General features: G+C 40.3%; 1 protein-coding gene across 5 annotated transcripts; it reads left to right on the top strand.

Moving 5' to 3' along the window:
* The first annotated feature begins 1 nt into the window (after window position 1).
* usp48 (ubiquitin specific peptidase 48) lies at window positions 2-17,378 on the top strand. Of its 5 annotated transcripts, none has more exons than XM_053315855.1 (28): window positions 2-127; window positions 620-757; window positions 1,229-1,349; window positions 1,540-1,681; window positions 2,847-2,974; window positions 4,867-4,991; window positions 7,254-7,362; window positions 7,553-7,686; window positions 7,822-7,907; window positions 8,405-8,584; window positions 9,929-10,066; window positions 10,264-10,413; window positions 10,539-10,739; window positions 11,241-11,352; window positions 11,541-11,683; window positions 12,049-12,123; window positions 12,222-12,346; window positions 13,142-13,264; window positions 13,390-13,451; window positions 13,702-13,812; window positions 14,266-14,396; window positions 14,816-14,922; window positions 15,294-15,401; window positions 15,535-15,723; window positions 15,886-16,011; window positions 16,134-16,182; window positions 16,292-16,318; window positions 16,647-17,378. In XM_053315855.1, the coding sequence occupies exons 2-28, from the start codon at window positions 624-626 to the stop codon at window positions 16,667-16,669; spliced, it is 3,159 nt and encodes a 1,052-aa protein (XP_053171830.1). In that variant the 5' UTR covers window positions 2-127; window positions 620-623; the 3' UTR covers window positions 16,670-17,378. The 5 variants fall into 5 exon arrangements, 4 of the variants coding, with proteins under 4 accessions (XP_053171830.1, XP_053171833.1, XP_053171829.1 ...); XM_053315858.1 differs by lacking the exon at window positions 2-127 and adding an exon at window positions 204-266; XM_053315854.1 differs by lacking the exon at window positions 2-127 and adding an exon at window positions 282-446.
* The last annotated feature ends 272 nt before the right edge of the window (window positions 17,379-17,650 follow it).

Genomic DNA, 17,650 nt, shown 5'->3' on the forward strand with positions numbered 1-17,650 from the left:
TGTTGATTTTGAGCAAAGAAATAATTTATTTATAAACTGACGCAAGGGCGCTAAATCTAAAATAAACCGTGAATAAAATGTGAAAATACATAAAAATATTTTGGTGAAGCAGCTGCACGCATGAAAGGTTCGATAAAATTTGACCTTAACACAATAAACTCGTTACGTTAGCGTCAAGTAGCGTTAAATAGAAACTTGAGGGAAAATGACTTGCTAACACTACCGGTCGGGCTAGCTACATCTTAGCTAGCTAGCATTAGCACTGGGTTAGTCCGCACTTCTGACGTGACCCTGCAAATAGTGATAGTCGTGGTTTCTTGTATTTTCAGTTGCTATGTGTATTGTTGCGCTCTACTGTGACATGCTCACTTTGGTTCCCTGGAATAATGAGGGAACTGCGAAGCTAACATTAGCTGGCTAGGTAAAGTAGCATTACATAGCTAACGGTAGGTTGCTTCGTACGAGGTGTCTTCAACTCGATACAACCTATTTAGCTCCTGTTAGCCAGCTATGTTAGCATTCTTTAAACTAGTTTGGCAAACCTTAGGCCATTGTGTTATTAATCCTTTTGTGTCTGTCCACTCATATGTCTGACTTTGTGGTGAATGTTACATCGTAGGATTATGGCGCCCCGCTTACAGTTGGAGAAAGCGGCTTGGCGTTGGGTGGAAAGTGTGAAACCAGAGGAAATCAGCCAGGAGCACATCGAACTAGCATACCGCGTCCATCTCCCGGCCTGCAAGAGAGGAACCTGCAGGTACTGTAACAACATTCCTTTAAATACCTTTGTCGTGCTATCGTGTTCCAGTGAAGAATACTAGCAGCAGAAGTGGAATGTGTTTTGTTTTTTAAGCTCCACGGAGAGAAGCTGAGAGATTGTTTTCAGTGCTTGTGGACAAGCCTTCATAGCATGTAGAGCAACTTTTCAGACGCTGTGTGGAAGGTCATGAAGAAGCACTCTGCTTTTCAAATAAGCATATGATTACATATCTCTAATATACAACTACAGGAAACTGTGGGCATCACAGAAAACTCAGTCCTATTGTAGAAATGTTACCTAACGTTACATGTAAAATGGTGTGTAGCTTTGTGTGCAAAACTATAATAACCTGGCACATTTGTGATGGAGCTTGACATGTCTATTGCACATTAGAGATCTGCAGTTAGGTGTTTCTTCTGAAGTATGTAGTAGAACCGTAAATATATTAATCACGCCTTGCTTTTGCAGGAGGAACTGCAAAGGGAATCCCAACTGTCTTGTGGGAATTGGTGAACAGGCGTGGCTTGGGGAGATTGATGAAAATGCTTTCCATAATATCGATGACCCAAATTCAGAACGTAGAGACAAGGTATTTCTTCCATCGGCCGTTCATACTGAATTGTCAACCCATCTGTGCTGTTTTTCTCCCATACTGTATCATCAGTTTGTTGTGGCTGAAATGCTAAAGTCCTGTTCAGTTACAATAAGGCTAGGATGGAAGGATTTATACAAAGACAGTTAATTACCCTTCTCTTATTGTATTGTGTTCCCTCTCCCAGAACACATTTGTCGGCCTGACCAACCTGGGTGCGACATGTTACGTTAACACATTCCTCCAAGTGTGGTTCCACAACCTTGAGCTGCGAAGGAGCCTCTATCAGTGCCACAATTCCAGAGCACAGGAACACAACATTGAGTCTGGTAAATACAACAGCCACTTCTTTGTGTTAGTTCATTGTGCTGGTATATGTCAACATGTTTTGGCCAGATTTTGCATAGTGTTTGCATGCGTAGACCTAAAGCAGTGGATGCATGGCCAGGTACCAGTGTTATCCTAGAGGTTCTCAGTTAACACTAGCAACATTCAGGCCTGTCTACACAGTGCTCAGTATTGAATAATGCAAAATATCTGCATAACTTCTGTAAGACTGTACACATGAAATGTCTATAGAAGCCAAGACCAGGATTGATCAAATCCTTTACTGAAATTCAGATTTATCTTGGAATACATAACATACCAAATTAGGATAATGTCATTTGGATTCTAGTTGTGGGATTCAGTACATTTTAGTTTTGGATTGTTTGTTTTGTTTTTCCTGTTTTAGTTAGATGTATTTACCTGATCAGCACAATCCTGTTTTATTTATTAGTTTTGAGTGTATTTGTGTGTCTTATTCATGCAAATAAATACACTACACTAAACTAAACTTTAGATCCATCTAGAACAGAGTAACATTACCCAAACAAGTTTGTTGTCTGACAGTAAGATCGTTTGGAATGTTTGCAAATGAAAGTAGAAGATCCTTGGAGAATACAGGCCTCCGCAAATACAGAACAAATGCTATACCCAAAGAAATCAACATCAGTTTATATCAAATGCCTCGGATCATGGATTGTTATTGTCATTCCAGCCGTGTAGATACATGAAAGAGAACCAAATACCACAGTCAGGTCCTGGTGATCATAATAAAGAAAAATAAGAAGAAGAAAATAATGAAGATCTACATAATGAGTCAATGAATAAATGAGTAAATTAAATAAAGAGATAAAGTAAGCAGTGCAGGGTACTAGCAAACAATAACATCACACAGACAGAGGCATTACAGCATGCACAATATAATAAATAGTAATAATAAATAATTAAAATCATATGTTTATTTAGTTGATAAAAGTTCAGACACACAGAGAAACTTACAGGGGATTGCCATTTCTTAAATAGTTAGACAAAACTGAATTTCTGCTTCCATGTAGGCACATGACTGAGAGTGTGTAACTGAGGCTGTGGACTGCTCTGTAGGTTGTTGTTTTTTTTTATCACATCATGGAAGAATTTCATCCTCTCTAACAGACTCTCTGTCTATTTCAGATTATGAGCCTCAGTCCATCTGTGAGCATCTCCAGTATCTGTTTGCACTCCTGCAGAACAGCAATAGAAAATACATCGACCCGTCAGGATTGGTCAAAGCACTGGGCCTGGACACAGGACAGCAACAGGTTAATCACTGCAATACCTGGCAAATTGTTTTATTAGAATTTCGAAGTACAAGACTGGCTCCACAGATTGAAGAACATAACTGAGTTGGTACTTAACCTCTTAACATACGCTGTTCCGCCTACGGGACGGGACGGATGTTAAGAGGTAGCGACACGTTATTCTGAATGTTTTAAACAACAACCCTTAAACATATATATTCATGCCGTACATTGTTGGAAAGCTTAGATTGCGCTCATTCATTCAAGACTTATATGGTTGCTCACAGCCGTAATAGTATTAGCGGTTAGCTCGACTAGCCACTCAGCTAAGTAAGAAAATCTATAATGCCTACATACCTTCAAAGTCTTCCCTTTATCCACAACGATCATCTTATGACTCATGACTTTCTGTACAGTTCGCCAAATATCCATTCTTGTGAAATATGAAATCCGTTTCCATGAAACCGAAATACTTTCCTCAATATGTCCATGAATTTAGTCCAACACGTAACGTAATAACACAAATAACAAACCATATACGGTCCGTTTACGTCATTTCCTGACCTGTACGTCCATCTCAGAGTACACGTGACTAGATGTTTACGACCGTGAGCCTCTCCTGCTTCTGACGACACCACACAAAAGCCAATCGGTGTTTAGGATTAGGCAGTACATGTCTCCAAAGCCAATGAGGACATGTGACCAACAACAATGACGACATGGCTTTGATTGACTGCTGTTCTAGCCTATGGAAATATTCGGTGAAATGAAGTTGATAACCTTTTAGCCAATAGTCAGAGGTTTAAGCTATCACGTTTGGCTGTCCATAAACAAACTCCAAGCGTAACCGGCGTGCGCCCTGTGCGTAAAAGGGTTGAACCATATATCATTACGCACACGGCATTTTGGTACACGGTTGGTTCTTCTTCGACTTGACATATGACTTATAGCAAAATAAACAGATAGATATAGATAGATATGGCCAAAAAAATATGGTTATATGTAATAATAATAATAATAATAATAATAATTAATAATATGGTGTCAGCTTTCATTAGAGACCAAGATTTTGATTGTAGGCAAAGGGGTTGTGAAGTTATAGGTGTTTGATTGCGGTTATACAGCTTTGGTAACCAAGTGTCCATTTGGAGTCTCCAAAAAGGACCTGAGGAAAACGCATGGACATACCTATTGAAAAATAACTCTGAAAAATTCATCTTTTGGTCTTTTGACTCCAAATTTGGACTGCATGAAGCCAAGACCTGTGGCTGTGGCCTCATTGTGTCTATATCTCGCTGAGAGGTCCCTGAATGTCTGTACACATGTCATTGTAAAGGCAAACCTATAGGCGAGTAAACAACCCCATCATTGTAACCTCTGCCACTCTTTGTCAGTAAGTCACAGAATCACACAGCCACTTTTACAAGAATCCTGAGAGTGTTTCCTTTCCAATGATACCGGACACATCTCTGAGTCTAAAACTATGTGGGATCTGTGCTGCTCACAACTTGGGCATGTCGTTTAGGCTAACAACATAAAAAACAGGGGTTTATGTTAAGTGGTTAAAGTGTTGAGGTTCTACAACCACTCCTGTTTTGAAACTGGCCTGTACTTTCTGGAAAATGGTTGTAGGCACAGGAAGAGCAGGGGAAAAGGAATGAATAATTAATCTATGTGTTTAATGAGTATAAAATAAGTCAAAGACACAAGTTATATCTGGAAATCACATTTTTTACTCTGCAACAACTAGATGATTATCATTGATTATTTTTCTCATTGATTAGCTTTCTGCTTGTTAACAATCAATAATGTTTCCATTAAACAGTCATGTTAACACACAGATACAGAGTGCAGACATGTTATGGAAGCTTGGTTTCCTCACAGAGCATTCAATTCAGATTTTTTTCTTTCAGGATGCCCAGGAGTTTTCAAAGCTCTTCTTGTCTCTACTGGAGGACACGCTGTCCAAGCAGAAGAACTTCAGCCTGCAGAACGTCATCCAGCAGCAGTTCTGTGGACAGTTCTCCTACGTGACTGTGTAAGAAAAGTCACAGCTCAAACCTCACACTGGTTAATTATACGTCACTAATAAGTGGGAAAAGTGTCATGTGGCAAAGTGCTGTCCATCAACAGTCTGTCATAGTTTTGTATTTGTAGTTTAGCAGCAGAGCATATTGGATACTTTTGGTTTGGTATTTTGGAATATTTGGAGACATTTAAGTTTAACTTTGTTGAAAGGAGGAGGAAAGATAAGAATGAGGTGTAGTTGATGAATGGGAGATGAAAAGAGAGTTCTGGTCTGTTAGGCAGGTGAGGGAAATATCTTTCTCCACATTCACATCACTCTGGTGGATGTTTTGTAATAATGTACTTTCCCATACTGTATTTTAACAGGTGTTTTTTAGTGACATTCCACCCACTGTAAGGGAATGATTTGGCTTTATGTGGGTGATGTATCAGGCCTTGGCTCATATCTGTGATAACTTTATATTTTGGCCCTTTTGTTGTTGGAAAAAGTTGTCTTGTAGATGCATACATCTGGTACTAAAAACTTTAAAGCAGGTGCTGGATCAAAGGACCAAATCTGTCAAAGACAGAAGAAAGTCTGCACACTGTGGCTCCCAATGCAGATGTTGTTTTAATGGGATATCAGAAGTGATGTTTCAAGCACACTGCTCTTTAATGTAAATAAGAATGACTACATCTGCATTGGGAGCCATGGTGTGCAGACAGACTTCTGTCTTTTACAGTTTTTCTGTTGGTCAAGGACAAATCTTTTTGGAGGGTTACAAGTTTGATGTGTTTGCTTAAGGAATAATTTGGAGTGTAAAAATAAACAGCTTTTGCAGAGGAGATGTTTTGTTGTTGCTCAGAGAGACATGCTCTTCTTCTCTCTTTAAGGACATTAATAAGGGTTAGGGTTAGGGTTAACCAGGTTGTCTTGTATGTAACACTTTTATCAGATCTGGTGCCACTCAGAGGTGAAATTAGATTTAACTGCATTCATTCATACATTCTCTGAGGCAGATGGAAGCCTTGTTGTTGTCCCATTAATGAAGCATGCAGGATACCATGTATTTTTATAAGGCCCGCTTTAGTCAGTGTTAAAGTACTAGTTATCATCATGTAGTGTTACATGATCTTAAATATGGAAGTCTCAGTGACATTTCAATGGCCACAACACTGCTTTAATAATCCAGTTTTCATCATCAAAGTCGTTACTACCAAAATTTGAAAAAGTAATGCTACTACTATTTATCCAAACCTAAAGACATATTGAGACATAAGTTTTGATGTGGAATGTCTTGCTTTGGTTTAGTGATGCACCATATAAAAAATTCCTACCGATAACCGATAATTTCCTGCTTCTCAGGGCCGATACCGATACCGATACCCGATATGTTCACATTTTCATATTTAACATAATATATTGATATAATCTACTTTGTGCAGGATAGAAAACTGAGGAGTTGGCTGTTCTGACCTATCTATAACAACAAACAACAACTTTCTGACTCTGCAAATGTTTTTATTTTCATTATATCACAAATTGAGGTCATCTGCTATAAAACATGTAGCAAGACGCAACAAAAATATGCATCAAAAGTGCATTTTCATTTTAACAAAAAAAAAGTGCATCCCTTATGGAGGTAGATATAATATTCAAGTCTGTTTAAAAAAAAATGTAATAAAGTAAAGTGCTTTTTCACTGTCTCTTGCAAAGAGTCTACTTTTTTCAAAAGACTGCAGAATGGTAACATCGGACTTTCGTGCTGTCGTTGCTTTAGTTTTCACTGCATTGGTTTTATCACTGCTTGTGCTAGCTGCTGCAGCCGCTGCCTCATGCTCCTTAAATACCTCTTCGCCGCGATGTCGACTTTTCAGGTGAGCTATGAGATTAGTCGTGTTAAAGCTTGACGACTTCTTTCCTCCTCTCGCAATCCGCGCTGAATAGGCTTTGCATATAGTGACAGCATTGTCATCTTCTGCCACCGTGAAGAACGACCATACTGGTGAAGACCAGGGTGAAGACATGTTTGTTTACTCACTCACTGGCAGCATGCATTGGATGTGACGTGCCACTGCGCGTCATGGCTTGTTTCGCCTACTCGGCCTGAATGAAAAAGTAAAGTCAAAGTCGCTACTCAGCTTGAACGCAGTCCCCGCGTTTTCATTAAATTATCGGATATTTTTATCGGGAAAATATGACCATCGGGCCGATAGAAAATAAGCCCAAATCGGCCGATATTTTAGGGGACCGATATATATCGTGCATCTCTACTTTGGTTGTTTTTTCCAGGTGTAACCAGTGTGGACGATCCTCTGCACTGCCGTCCAGATTCTACGAACTGGAACTGAACATCCAGGGCCACAAGAACCTCACAGAGTGTGTCACAGAGTTCCTGAAGGTAACACATATCATGGCACTTCATTCACCTATGCAATCATAAAGGAGTGCTTTTGAATATATTGACAGAAAACACAGAATGATAAAGCTCTCCAATTTGAACGTGTTTTTTGGTCTAAAGGTTCAACTGTAGAAGGTACTATGTGTGAAAATGTTAACATCACAGTAAGCTGTTTGCCTTCACCTTGCAGGAGGAGAAGCTGGATGGGGACAACCGCTACTTCTGCGAGAGCTGTCAGAGTAAACAGAGCGCCACCCGCAGGATCAAACTGCATAGTCTCCCCCCTACACTCAACCTGCAGCTCATGCGCTTTGTCTTCGACAGGTCAGGCACTGCTCTGTTACCACTCTCTGTACAATCCAAACAGGATTGATAATCTAGATCAAATCCTGAAGCTGGTAGTGTCAAATTCCTGCTGGTGACAGACAAAGATTGACTGAACTTCTGTGTCTTCTCCAGACAAACAGGCCACAAGAAGAAGCTCAACACTTTCATCAGTTTTCCAGAGCAGCTGGACATGGGGCCTTTTTTGGAAGGGAAACAAGGTATAAGTAGTATGAATCGATATGAGACACACACACACACACACTTTGTACATGATATGCTACCAATGATTCATGTTTCAATTTGTGACTCCTTATCTACATAATGCAGAAAAGCACATCAAAATATCTTGTGTCTGTATTTACTCATTAACAAGCAGTAATAATTTCATATCAAATGTATTATAGATGATTCTATTTCTCTCATATTTCTCGCATGATGTGTGCAGTACTGTTGCGTCAAGTGGTTCTGTATGAAACATGCTTTTACTGTACATATCTATGGTTACTAACCATCATTTTGGGAACATTTTTCAATGAGAATTCAGAACACAGCTGACAGATGACCTACCTCCATATGAGGGATGAATTTCCATCACGAGTCACGATCACAAGTTGTCGCCTGCAATATGTCCCCATTTTTTGTTAATGACTGATGTTTTGAGGAAAAGTTAATGTGTGTGTGTGTGTGTGTGTGTGTGGTCGTACTGGGTCCCCAGACCAGAAGTGTGTTTACGAACTGAGTGCAGTGCTGATTCATCGAGGCATCAGCGCTTACTCGGGACACTACATCGCCCACGTGAAAGATGCTCGAACCAGCGACTGGTACAAGTTCAACGATGAGGAAATCGAGAAGATGGAAGGCAAGAAGCTGCAGCTGGGCATTGAGGAGGACATTGGTGAGTAGCATTACATGGACATTGTCGTAAAATCCACACATACCTTGTGTACTGTTGTGTTATGAGTGTACTGCTTTCAATGTATGTTCCGGCAGACATACTATAGGGCAAACCTGGAGGTGAAGTTGAAGCCCCCCTCTTTCCCTCATATAAGTCAGTTTTTAAGACAAGCATAAGACAGATAATATTTTTAATGTGTGGACAGATGAGGGGGTGTCTGTGTGTACAGCTTGATGAGACTACTGTTAGCATAATAGATTACATGATTTTTTGCATGGACAGTATGGTAGCTAATCAGGATGCTGTTGTCTATCATAAGAATAAACCCTGTATTACAAAAGAAATGAAAGACTGTATAAGTAGGGACAGAATACGGCTATAGAAATAAAGACAGAGACAGGACTGGCAGTAATACAAATGCAAGAGAACAACACAGACCAATGATGGAGCAGTGCTTTCAAAATTCTAAACATGAACCCTGCACACAAACTAATGATCAGTTTCGATGGACAAGACAAATCAAACCAGCCGGATGACTTTGACTTGAGGTTTGATTAACTGAACGTCTCTAATGAATTTGACAGTATGTTACAATCACTGTCAGACAATGATGCCACCTGCTGGCTGGAAGTGGACTAACCACAGTGACTTTTTTGTTCTAAAGCTTTGCAGAGGAATTGACATCAGTATGGTGTCCCATGTTCCAACAGTTCTGAGATTGTCACACTGTCCCAGCCTGGTGGAAGCAGTCAGTCATAACAGCAGTGCCTAAAAAGCCCTGTGACACAGTAAAACATGATTTTCATCCTGTAGCTTTGGCCTGAGAAGTTTGTGGCTCTGCTCAAGACAGAAGTGGAGCCAGTGTTACATACGTGTCAGTTTGCCTATAAGCATGAACACCACCCTCCCTGAAGACAAGCTGAAGGACATGAGTGTTAATTAGATTAGATTAGATGCTTTTATGCTTTTTTAAAAAAACGAATAGCACACAGCACGTGAGGGTCAGTGGGGCACTCTGAGAGACCAAACAGCAATACAGGGATCCCACAAGGTTGTGTGGCATCACCTCCACTCTTACATTGTTCCAGCTCACATCAAGCTGCTGAACTCTAATTCTGAACTAATTCTTATAGTTTCTTTTTAAGCAGTCATGTTGTCAGTGTCAAATGTCTTTAATGTTTTTTAGATGGTTTCCTGTAGAGCAACCCAACACAAATTTCCCCTCTGAGACAATAAAATGTTTCAATAGTCTCTGCACAAAATGTTAGAATTAATTAGGATGTGTGTAAGCGTGAAATGTAAAGTCTTATTTTAAAGTTGTTGATCTTCCTTCTTGGTCTTTAGCGGAAACAGTGAAGTCTCAGACACGAAAGCCTAAGTGCAGTAAAGGCTACCACTGCTCCAGAAATGCCTACATGCTGGTGTATAAGCTCCAAGAAGAGGAGAGCTCAGATCCTTCCAAGACTATAGTCGAGGTGCCAGGTGAGTAGTAAAGAGTAGAAGTAGAAGTAGAGTTTTATTCCTTGACCCAAACAAAGATCTCAGTCAGAAAAGGAAACAGGGATCATTACTGGTGTCTAACTTAGTTTGCACCATGGAATGATGACATGTCTCAAGAAGCCTATTTTAATCAAAAAGCCAGCTTGTCTGATCTCTTTTTCCTCTGACCCGTCTCCCAGCCTTCCTCCAGAGGTTGGTGGACCAAGACAACCATAAATTTGAGGAGTGGTGCAGTGAAATGGCCGACATGAGGAAACAGAGCGTGGATAAAGGCAAGGCCAAGCACGAGGAGGTGAAGGAGCTCTACGAGCTATTACCTGCAAGAGACGGTCAGTACAAACATTCCCTCATCATCCACAACCCCCCTGATACAAACAAGTGTAGCGGCATGTTCTGGATGAAAGTGAGAGGTCCCATCTTTGTTCATGTGTGATCCTCCGTGCATCCTCCTCAGGTGAGCCGTATGAGTTCATACCTCTGGACTGGTTGAAGAAGTGGCTGGACGACTCCACCGCCACAAAGGAAATCGACAACTCCTCCTTCCTGTGTTCTCATGGCAAACTGCATCCAGACAAGGTGGGAGATTCCAAGAGGGTTTCCCTGCAGGCCGGTCAGCTCCTGTATGAGCGCTATGGTGGAGGTCCAAGACTGGATGGTAAGACTAACACAGAGTCTGATCTCTGCTCAGATCTTGCTCAGAAATGGGGAAAAAGCCTTTGTGAACTGTCTTTGTTATAATCCTTTTAATCTTTTTTTTTCTTCCGGTGCACAAAGGTAAATATTTTTGAAAAGTGCTCCAAAGAATAGACACATAGTGGATTTTTCCTGAGTTTAATCATGTAGTTTCATACCTCATACTTCTGTTTCAAAATGTAAAAAATCAGTCTTTTTACTTGTAGCTAAAGATCATATCGCTTTGACTGTCTTTCTGAAGACAGCATGGAGTGCACTACGCACATGTACTTTTTAGTTAAAAATCTGATGTGCCTAAGAATTGTGGGAGAAAAGCTGATCTCATATCTGAGTATAAAATAATTGTGATCGTGAACCAGAGTCAGATAGCCTGGAAATGTCTCCAGTGCTAACTAACTGCTCCTACAACCATCATGTGGCTGTTCTATGTTTTCATACATGCTGCTGTTGTGTTTGTGTCCAGGCTCCTCTCTGTGTAGAGAGTGTGTTGGCCAGAGATGCAGGGTGCTGCGGCTGAAGAACCAGCTCAATGAGGACTACAAGGAGGTCACCAATCTGGTCAAACGCACACTCAGGTACACACACTTGTGTCAGTGGGCTATGTTCAAGATTAGATCAAATGATATTTTAATGATTCACTTGTATTTTTTATGAAAATTGGTTCTAAATGTAAATAAATTGTATTACTAGTAATAGAAAGGAGGTTGTCCGTACTTATAACTCTCTGTGTGTGTGTGTCTGTGTGTGTGTGTGTGTGTCTCAGTGGTGAGGGCTACTGGGTGGGTAAAGCATCTCTGCGTAGCTGGAGGCAGTTAGCTCTTGAGCAGCTGGAGGAGGATGAACATGAGAGCAAACACAGCAACGGCCAGACCAACGGACAGGGACCACACAGCAACAACTGCAAAGGTTGTCTCTTCTTCTTACTCTGTTCATTCATGGTGGCTCATACAGAAAATCACGTCACATTTTGTACAAGAGATCACTGTTGTTCATTGTATCATTGTAGATCGAATACATCTGGGCTTTGTGAGGGATTATTTTACATAGAGTACCAGTCAGAAGCCACTGTTGTAGGTGTGGTGGTACTACAGCAAATGTCACAGGATCCTCAAAGTCAAGAAGATGACAAACACACAAAAGTTTCCCACAGAATGTGTTTGAAATCTACAATGTGTCTGTCCTATTATGAAGGGCAGTGAGCCACTGTATGATTCACTACATCTGTGTGTTTGATGTTTGTACTGAAGCATGAACTTTTTTTGTTTGATTAGAGTTCGGCCCGGAGCTCTCCGAGGGCAATGAGGAGGAGATGAAGACTTTCAATGAGGATATAGTCTGCAGTCACGGTACTTTTCCTCACAGCATCTAGAACAATCTTTGCAAGAATGATGTGCAAAAGATAAGGATAAGGATTGTTAAACTTGTAGGATTGCTCTCACTGCAGGAGGTCTGAGTATTCTGGAGACTGAACGGAAGCTGGTTTCCTCTGAAGTTTGGACCAAGCTGAGGGTGTACTTTCCCAAAGCCCCAGAATTTACTCAAGCCCAAGAACAATGTCAGCAGTGCGTGGTGAGTGTTGCACTACACACTAAACCTCATTCAATTGTTAATTTAAAAGTGGAATTAACTAATCCACCATAGATGCCTCATGAGTAGTAAATAATTCATAGGTGAGACTGGGACAGCACTACAACTCTAGATGAATGTTATCAGGCTGTGTCCTCCTTTTATTATAGAACCCACATTTATTGTGTTTACATTCTTTGAGTCACTTTGTGGTCATAGAGCGTTAATTTGAACGTTTGCCTTGTTTACTTGCTGCTGTGGAACCATGAATAGCTGAATAGATTAATGATCATTTTTTCAACTTGGGGAGGGGGGGAATATAACGGGCCAAGTTGACCAATCACAGTTCTTTGTAGTAGTCTGTAGTGTCCCTCTTACCCAGTTTGCAGTCAAATTTTGAGGAGGTGCAGGTTAGCTACAACAGCTGTGCGTGGAGGCTCTGTCGATTCACTCTGACCCCTTAAATTGAAACTGTATCAACCTTACTTAAATACCCTACGTTAGCTTTTAGCCTTCAGGATTATAAAGTGGTAATTATACTTTGTGGAAAAACCATATCAGACACACATTATTGTTCCAAGCAGAGTATCTTTATACATCTTAATACATGTGTGGAGAGGATCTTAAAAAAGCTTTGGTCATACAGCAAGCACAGATGATGATGATGATGATGATGATGATGATGATGATGATGATGATGATGATGATGATGAGGAGTAATGAGTCACAGTTAGTGGATCTGTCAGAATAGAGTTAGTCCATGTGTTAAACTAAAACATTTCCCTCCTGTGTGTGCAGACATTAGAGCAGGAAGAAAAGGACAACGAGGCTGTCAGTAAGATGATGGCTCTGGACCAGAAGAACCAGCTGCTCAACCTCTTCAATGAGAAGAACCGGCCAACACTCACCAAGTGGCCTCAGGTAGCTACATGGCCAAGCAGCAAACTGTCAGTAATAATAATGACTAAATGTGAATAGTAAAATGTGGAAATGACATACTGTACTTTGATTCAGGTGAATAAATCCTCTCTGTCATGTCTCTCCAGGACACAGATGTGCTTTACATCGTCCCTCTGTTTTTTGTGGATGAATGGAGAAAATTCATCAGGTATGTTTGTTTCAGCTGTGAAAATAAATAGGACAACTGTTTTTTTTTCACTGCATGCATTCAGGAACCTGGTAATCTCTATAAAAAGAATGCAGAAAGAAGAGGTTTGCATAAATATCAGGTAATAAGTGAAGACAAAAAACAATTGTAATGTGTGGTTTGCATTTGTACCCTTTATGGCTGGAAGTATAAATGCATGCTTCTCTTTAAATGGTCATTTTTCTTTTATTGGTGTGTGTGCTTTTTGTAGGAGGCCTACTAAATCTTCTCCAGTGTCTAATGTGGGCAACAGCCTGCTTCTCTGTCCCCATGGAGGCTTCATGTTCACCTACGACTCCCTGATCAGCGGAGATGCACAACAGTGAGTGCTGCTTATATAACTCATTAGTGTGTCCTTCTCACCCACACAAATCCCAAAACATTTCAGAGAAACCGTTTCCATTACAATTATACTTTTGACATGATGGGGGGGGGGGGGGGGACAGCAGTTAAGCTATAACACACAACAAGTATATCAGCCTATGGGTCAGTCTGTGCGCCATTAGAACAAGTTCATACAGTGTGTAAAAGTCTCTCCTGGAAGGCATTCATTGTGTTTATAATAAATGAATTGTGTAATGAATGAAAGAAGAGAGATGTTCAAACCCTGGCTGACTCCTCACTTCACATCTGGCCAATCACAGGAAGTGGTTGTCAATGTCAGATTGTCCAAATTGTAAATTTACATTGTTTGCATGAGTTTAATAAATTCATTAGAACTGGTGTTTGTGTGGACACTACTGTGGTCTCATGTTGTGCTGTTTATCCTGCACAGTATAGCTCTGCTATGGCCCAGCGAATGGGATGTGATCAGCAGACTCTTCATTGTGGATCAGCCAATCTCCATCCACTGCTTCAAACAGACCACGCCTACTGGTCCCACCACCCAGTACACCACCCAGCCTGGTAAGAGTGCAAAACCGGAGGAAGCAGTTCACCTCAGATGTAAAAGAAATAAAATAAAAAGTCTGTTTCATTGTCATGAACTTACAGTGATGCTCTATTTAAAATCAGTTGTGGAAGTATTAAATACTCACTGCCAGCTGGCTTGAAAGGGAGCTTTATAAGGTGTATGTTGCTCTTATGTTGAGGTAGTAGCCTCAATTTCGATACTTAAAAGATACATTCTGTGTGCAATATTTTTTCACCAGTTTTGGCCCTTTAACTGTGTGTGTGTGTGTGTGTGTGTGTGTGTGTGTGTGTGTGTGTGTGTGTGTGTGTGTGTGTGTGTGTGTGTGTGTGTGTGTGTGTGTGTGTGTGTGTGTGTGTGTGTGTGTGTGTGTGTGTGTGTGTGTGTGTGTGTGTGTGTGTGATTATGTGCTCAGATCTATGTTGGGAGTGCAGAGAGGGCTTCCTTTTCCAGCAGCAGAGGGACCTCAGAGAGTACACCCAAGCCACCATTTACATCCGCAAAGTCATCGAAGATAAGAGGGTATGAAAAACACATCACTATGTTTGTTGCTGGTCAGTAGAATGACATCTGCCGCCTACACTATGAGTTATCTTTTCTCAACTCATTTTCAGACTCATGTAAAATTTCTGGATACATGAAAGAATATGTGGGGAACTTTTAAATTCATGATCTTAGATTGAAGTAGTTTGCTGCTTAATAAAACACGAGCAGACCAAACACTGCAATATCAACGATGACGTCCCCACAATTATCAGTACACAGTCTAAAGTGCCAAAGGTAGTGTGAGCATACCTAAAGGAGCTCACTATTCATGTTAGATACTGTTTTGATCTGAGTCCAATGCCCTTCAGTGGTTATTGTTGATAGTGTTCATGTTGTTCTCTGTGTAGATGATAAAAGAAGCAGCTCCAGAGCTGAATGCCAGCAGCTCCGAGGCAGAGGAAGAGAAGGAAGAACACCCAAAGGTGGAAGGAGAGAGAGACCCAGACTTCACCCAGGTAACTCTCTGAGACTAGGTCGTAGCAGGAGACTTTGATTAACACTGCTGTATTGAGACTTTACAATTCTGGGCCTCTCTTGGTGTTTGTAGGATAACAAGCAAAGGACATTGTCTGATTTCTTTTATTATAGTCCCAAGATGGTGCAAAGCGGCTTAAGTTGAGTGATGACAACACTGCAGCAGAAGCAGCAACAGTTGTTCCTGTAACCAATGTGACCAAACTGGGTGGAATCAGGAGAAGCACCCGGCACAGGAAGCTCAGAGGAGAGAAAGCACTCATCGTTTCAGCCAATCAGACCCTTAAAGAACTGAAAATCCAAGTGAGAGCCCCAAATCTCCTCCGGATAGAAGTCTGAAGCATTTGACTTGAATGTAAAATATAGGGGATGGATAAGGATGAAGTCATTCTACACAGGTTACGCTACAGTTGATGAGCAGCCTGGAATCACAGAACTAATTTTGCTCTACTTGTCACTCTGCAGATTATGCACGCCTTTTCTGTGGCTCCTTTTGACCAGAACCTCTCCATTGATGGAAAAAATCTGACCGACGACTCAGCCACACTGGGCAGCCTGGGTGTCATCCCAGAGAGCATCATCTGTCTAAAGGTATGTCCTCCCTGTCCAGTCATCACATAGTACTATGATTCTGCAGCTTTTAAACTTGACTTTCATCAGATCAAAATGATGGAGGGAGATTTTCTATATTTCATGCCATTGTTTCCTTACAGGCTGATGAGCCAATAGCAGACTACGCTGCAATGGATGATGTCTATCAGGGTGAGTACAGCTCTCTTTACCTCCATTATAGCTGATTATGTTTACCTTGATAAAGAAAGCAGAATCATTACACTTGTTTCTTACATTGTGTCTTCTACTTCATTCACAGTGAGAATGCCTGAAGAGGGATTCAAAGGTGAGCATTTATTCTCTTCATTAGTTTAGAAAATAATGTTCTTTTTTAATCACCATCAAGTAGGAAGTTAACATCTTATTATTATCTGCATTAGAGCTGTAGTAAAGTAGAAAGGGACTAACACACTCAATTGTCACTTCATTATTCTATTTGAATAACAATGTGAACAGTGAGTCTGTGGTCTGGAACCATCTCCTGACTCCAGTTCACCTTTTTAACATGCTAACATAGGTTTGGGTTTTGTTGTTGTTGTTTCCAGCTGTTGTTTTTTTTTCTGACATGTTCTTGGTTTGCGTGCGGCTCTAATAATTTGTGTTCATTTCTGCAGGCACTGGGCTTCTTGGGCACTGAGGAAATCAGCGCTGTAGCTATGTTTGAATTGGACAGATGGAAATTTTAAAGAAGCTTGAATTTGTCAAGTGTCCATATATAAATAAGTGCTTTAATTTGTTTTAGTAATTTTATTTTTTTTTACGTTTGAGTAGGCTTTCTTTAATAAACTGTGACTATGTTGCAAATCCGCTGTTTTTTTCCATGAAGTTAGCTGGCCTTTGATATTTAAAGTTCCTAATCATTCTGAAGGACTGTGGTAGTGCTTCTCCCTGATAAATAGAAACAGGATATGGAAGCTAAGTGGATCTGTTGTACTCTGAAGCTTGGCTTCAGTTAAGTTCTACTGTTACTTATAAACACAAGCTTTGTTTTTTGACTCATTTTAAATTATGGCAGAATAAAAATTCAAGATAATGTTCTTTCTTTCCATTATGTGGAAGCTTGTGTTCTCACTGCAGATTTTTCAGGTTTGTCTAAAGAATGCACGAGTATGTTAAGTATTACAAATATAACTGCTCTTAAATGTTAGAACATTTATTACCTCTACAGCAAATCTATATCCATATACTCCATATGGCATTTAGGAATACATAACTACACAGTATGTAAAGAGGCTAATTCTTGCAGAAATGTCAGCAGTGCAAACCTCATGGGTTGGAAGTGAGAAAGAGAATGCAAGCAGTGATATGTACTGTTCTTTTCACTGTTATTTCTTATGAACAATAAAGTTATTTTCAAATCACCCTCTCCTCACATACTTGTAATTATTAGACTCAATTCTAGTATTTGTACAGGTGTATGGTATATGTTGAAATTATTATTGTAGTCAAACCTATTAATGATTCCCATGCATTATGCTGTCTTTTGGTCAGATATTTTATTAAATTCAAGTGATACAGCATTGTAGAAGATGCTATCATACAGAGAGCATTAGGTATTGTAAATATGCAAAACATGTCTATAACCTTATTTTTGGTAATAATAACCTTAATATATAGT

The sequence above is a fragment of the Scomber japonicus genome, chromosome 3 (assembly GCF_027409825.1).
Source record: "Scomber japonicus isolate fScoJap1 chromosome 3, fScoJap1.pri, whole genome shotgun sequence".
NCBI classification, from domain to species: Eukaryota; Metazoa; Chordata; class Actinopteri; order Scombriformes; family Scombridae; genus Scomber; species Scomber japonicus.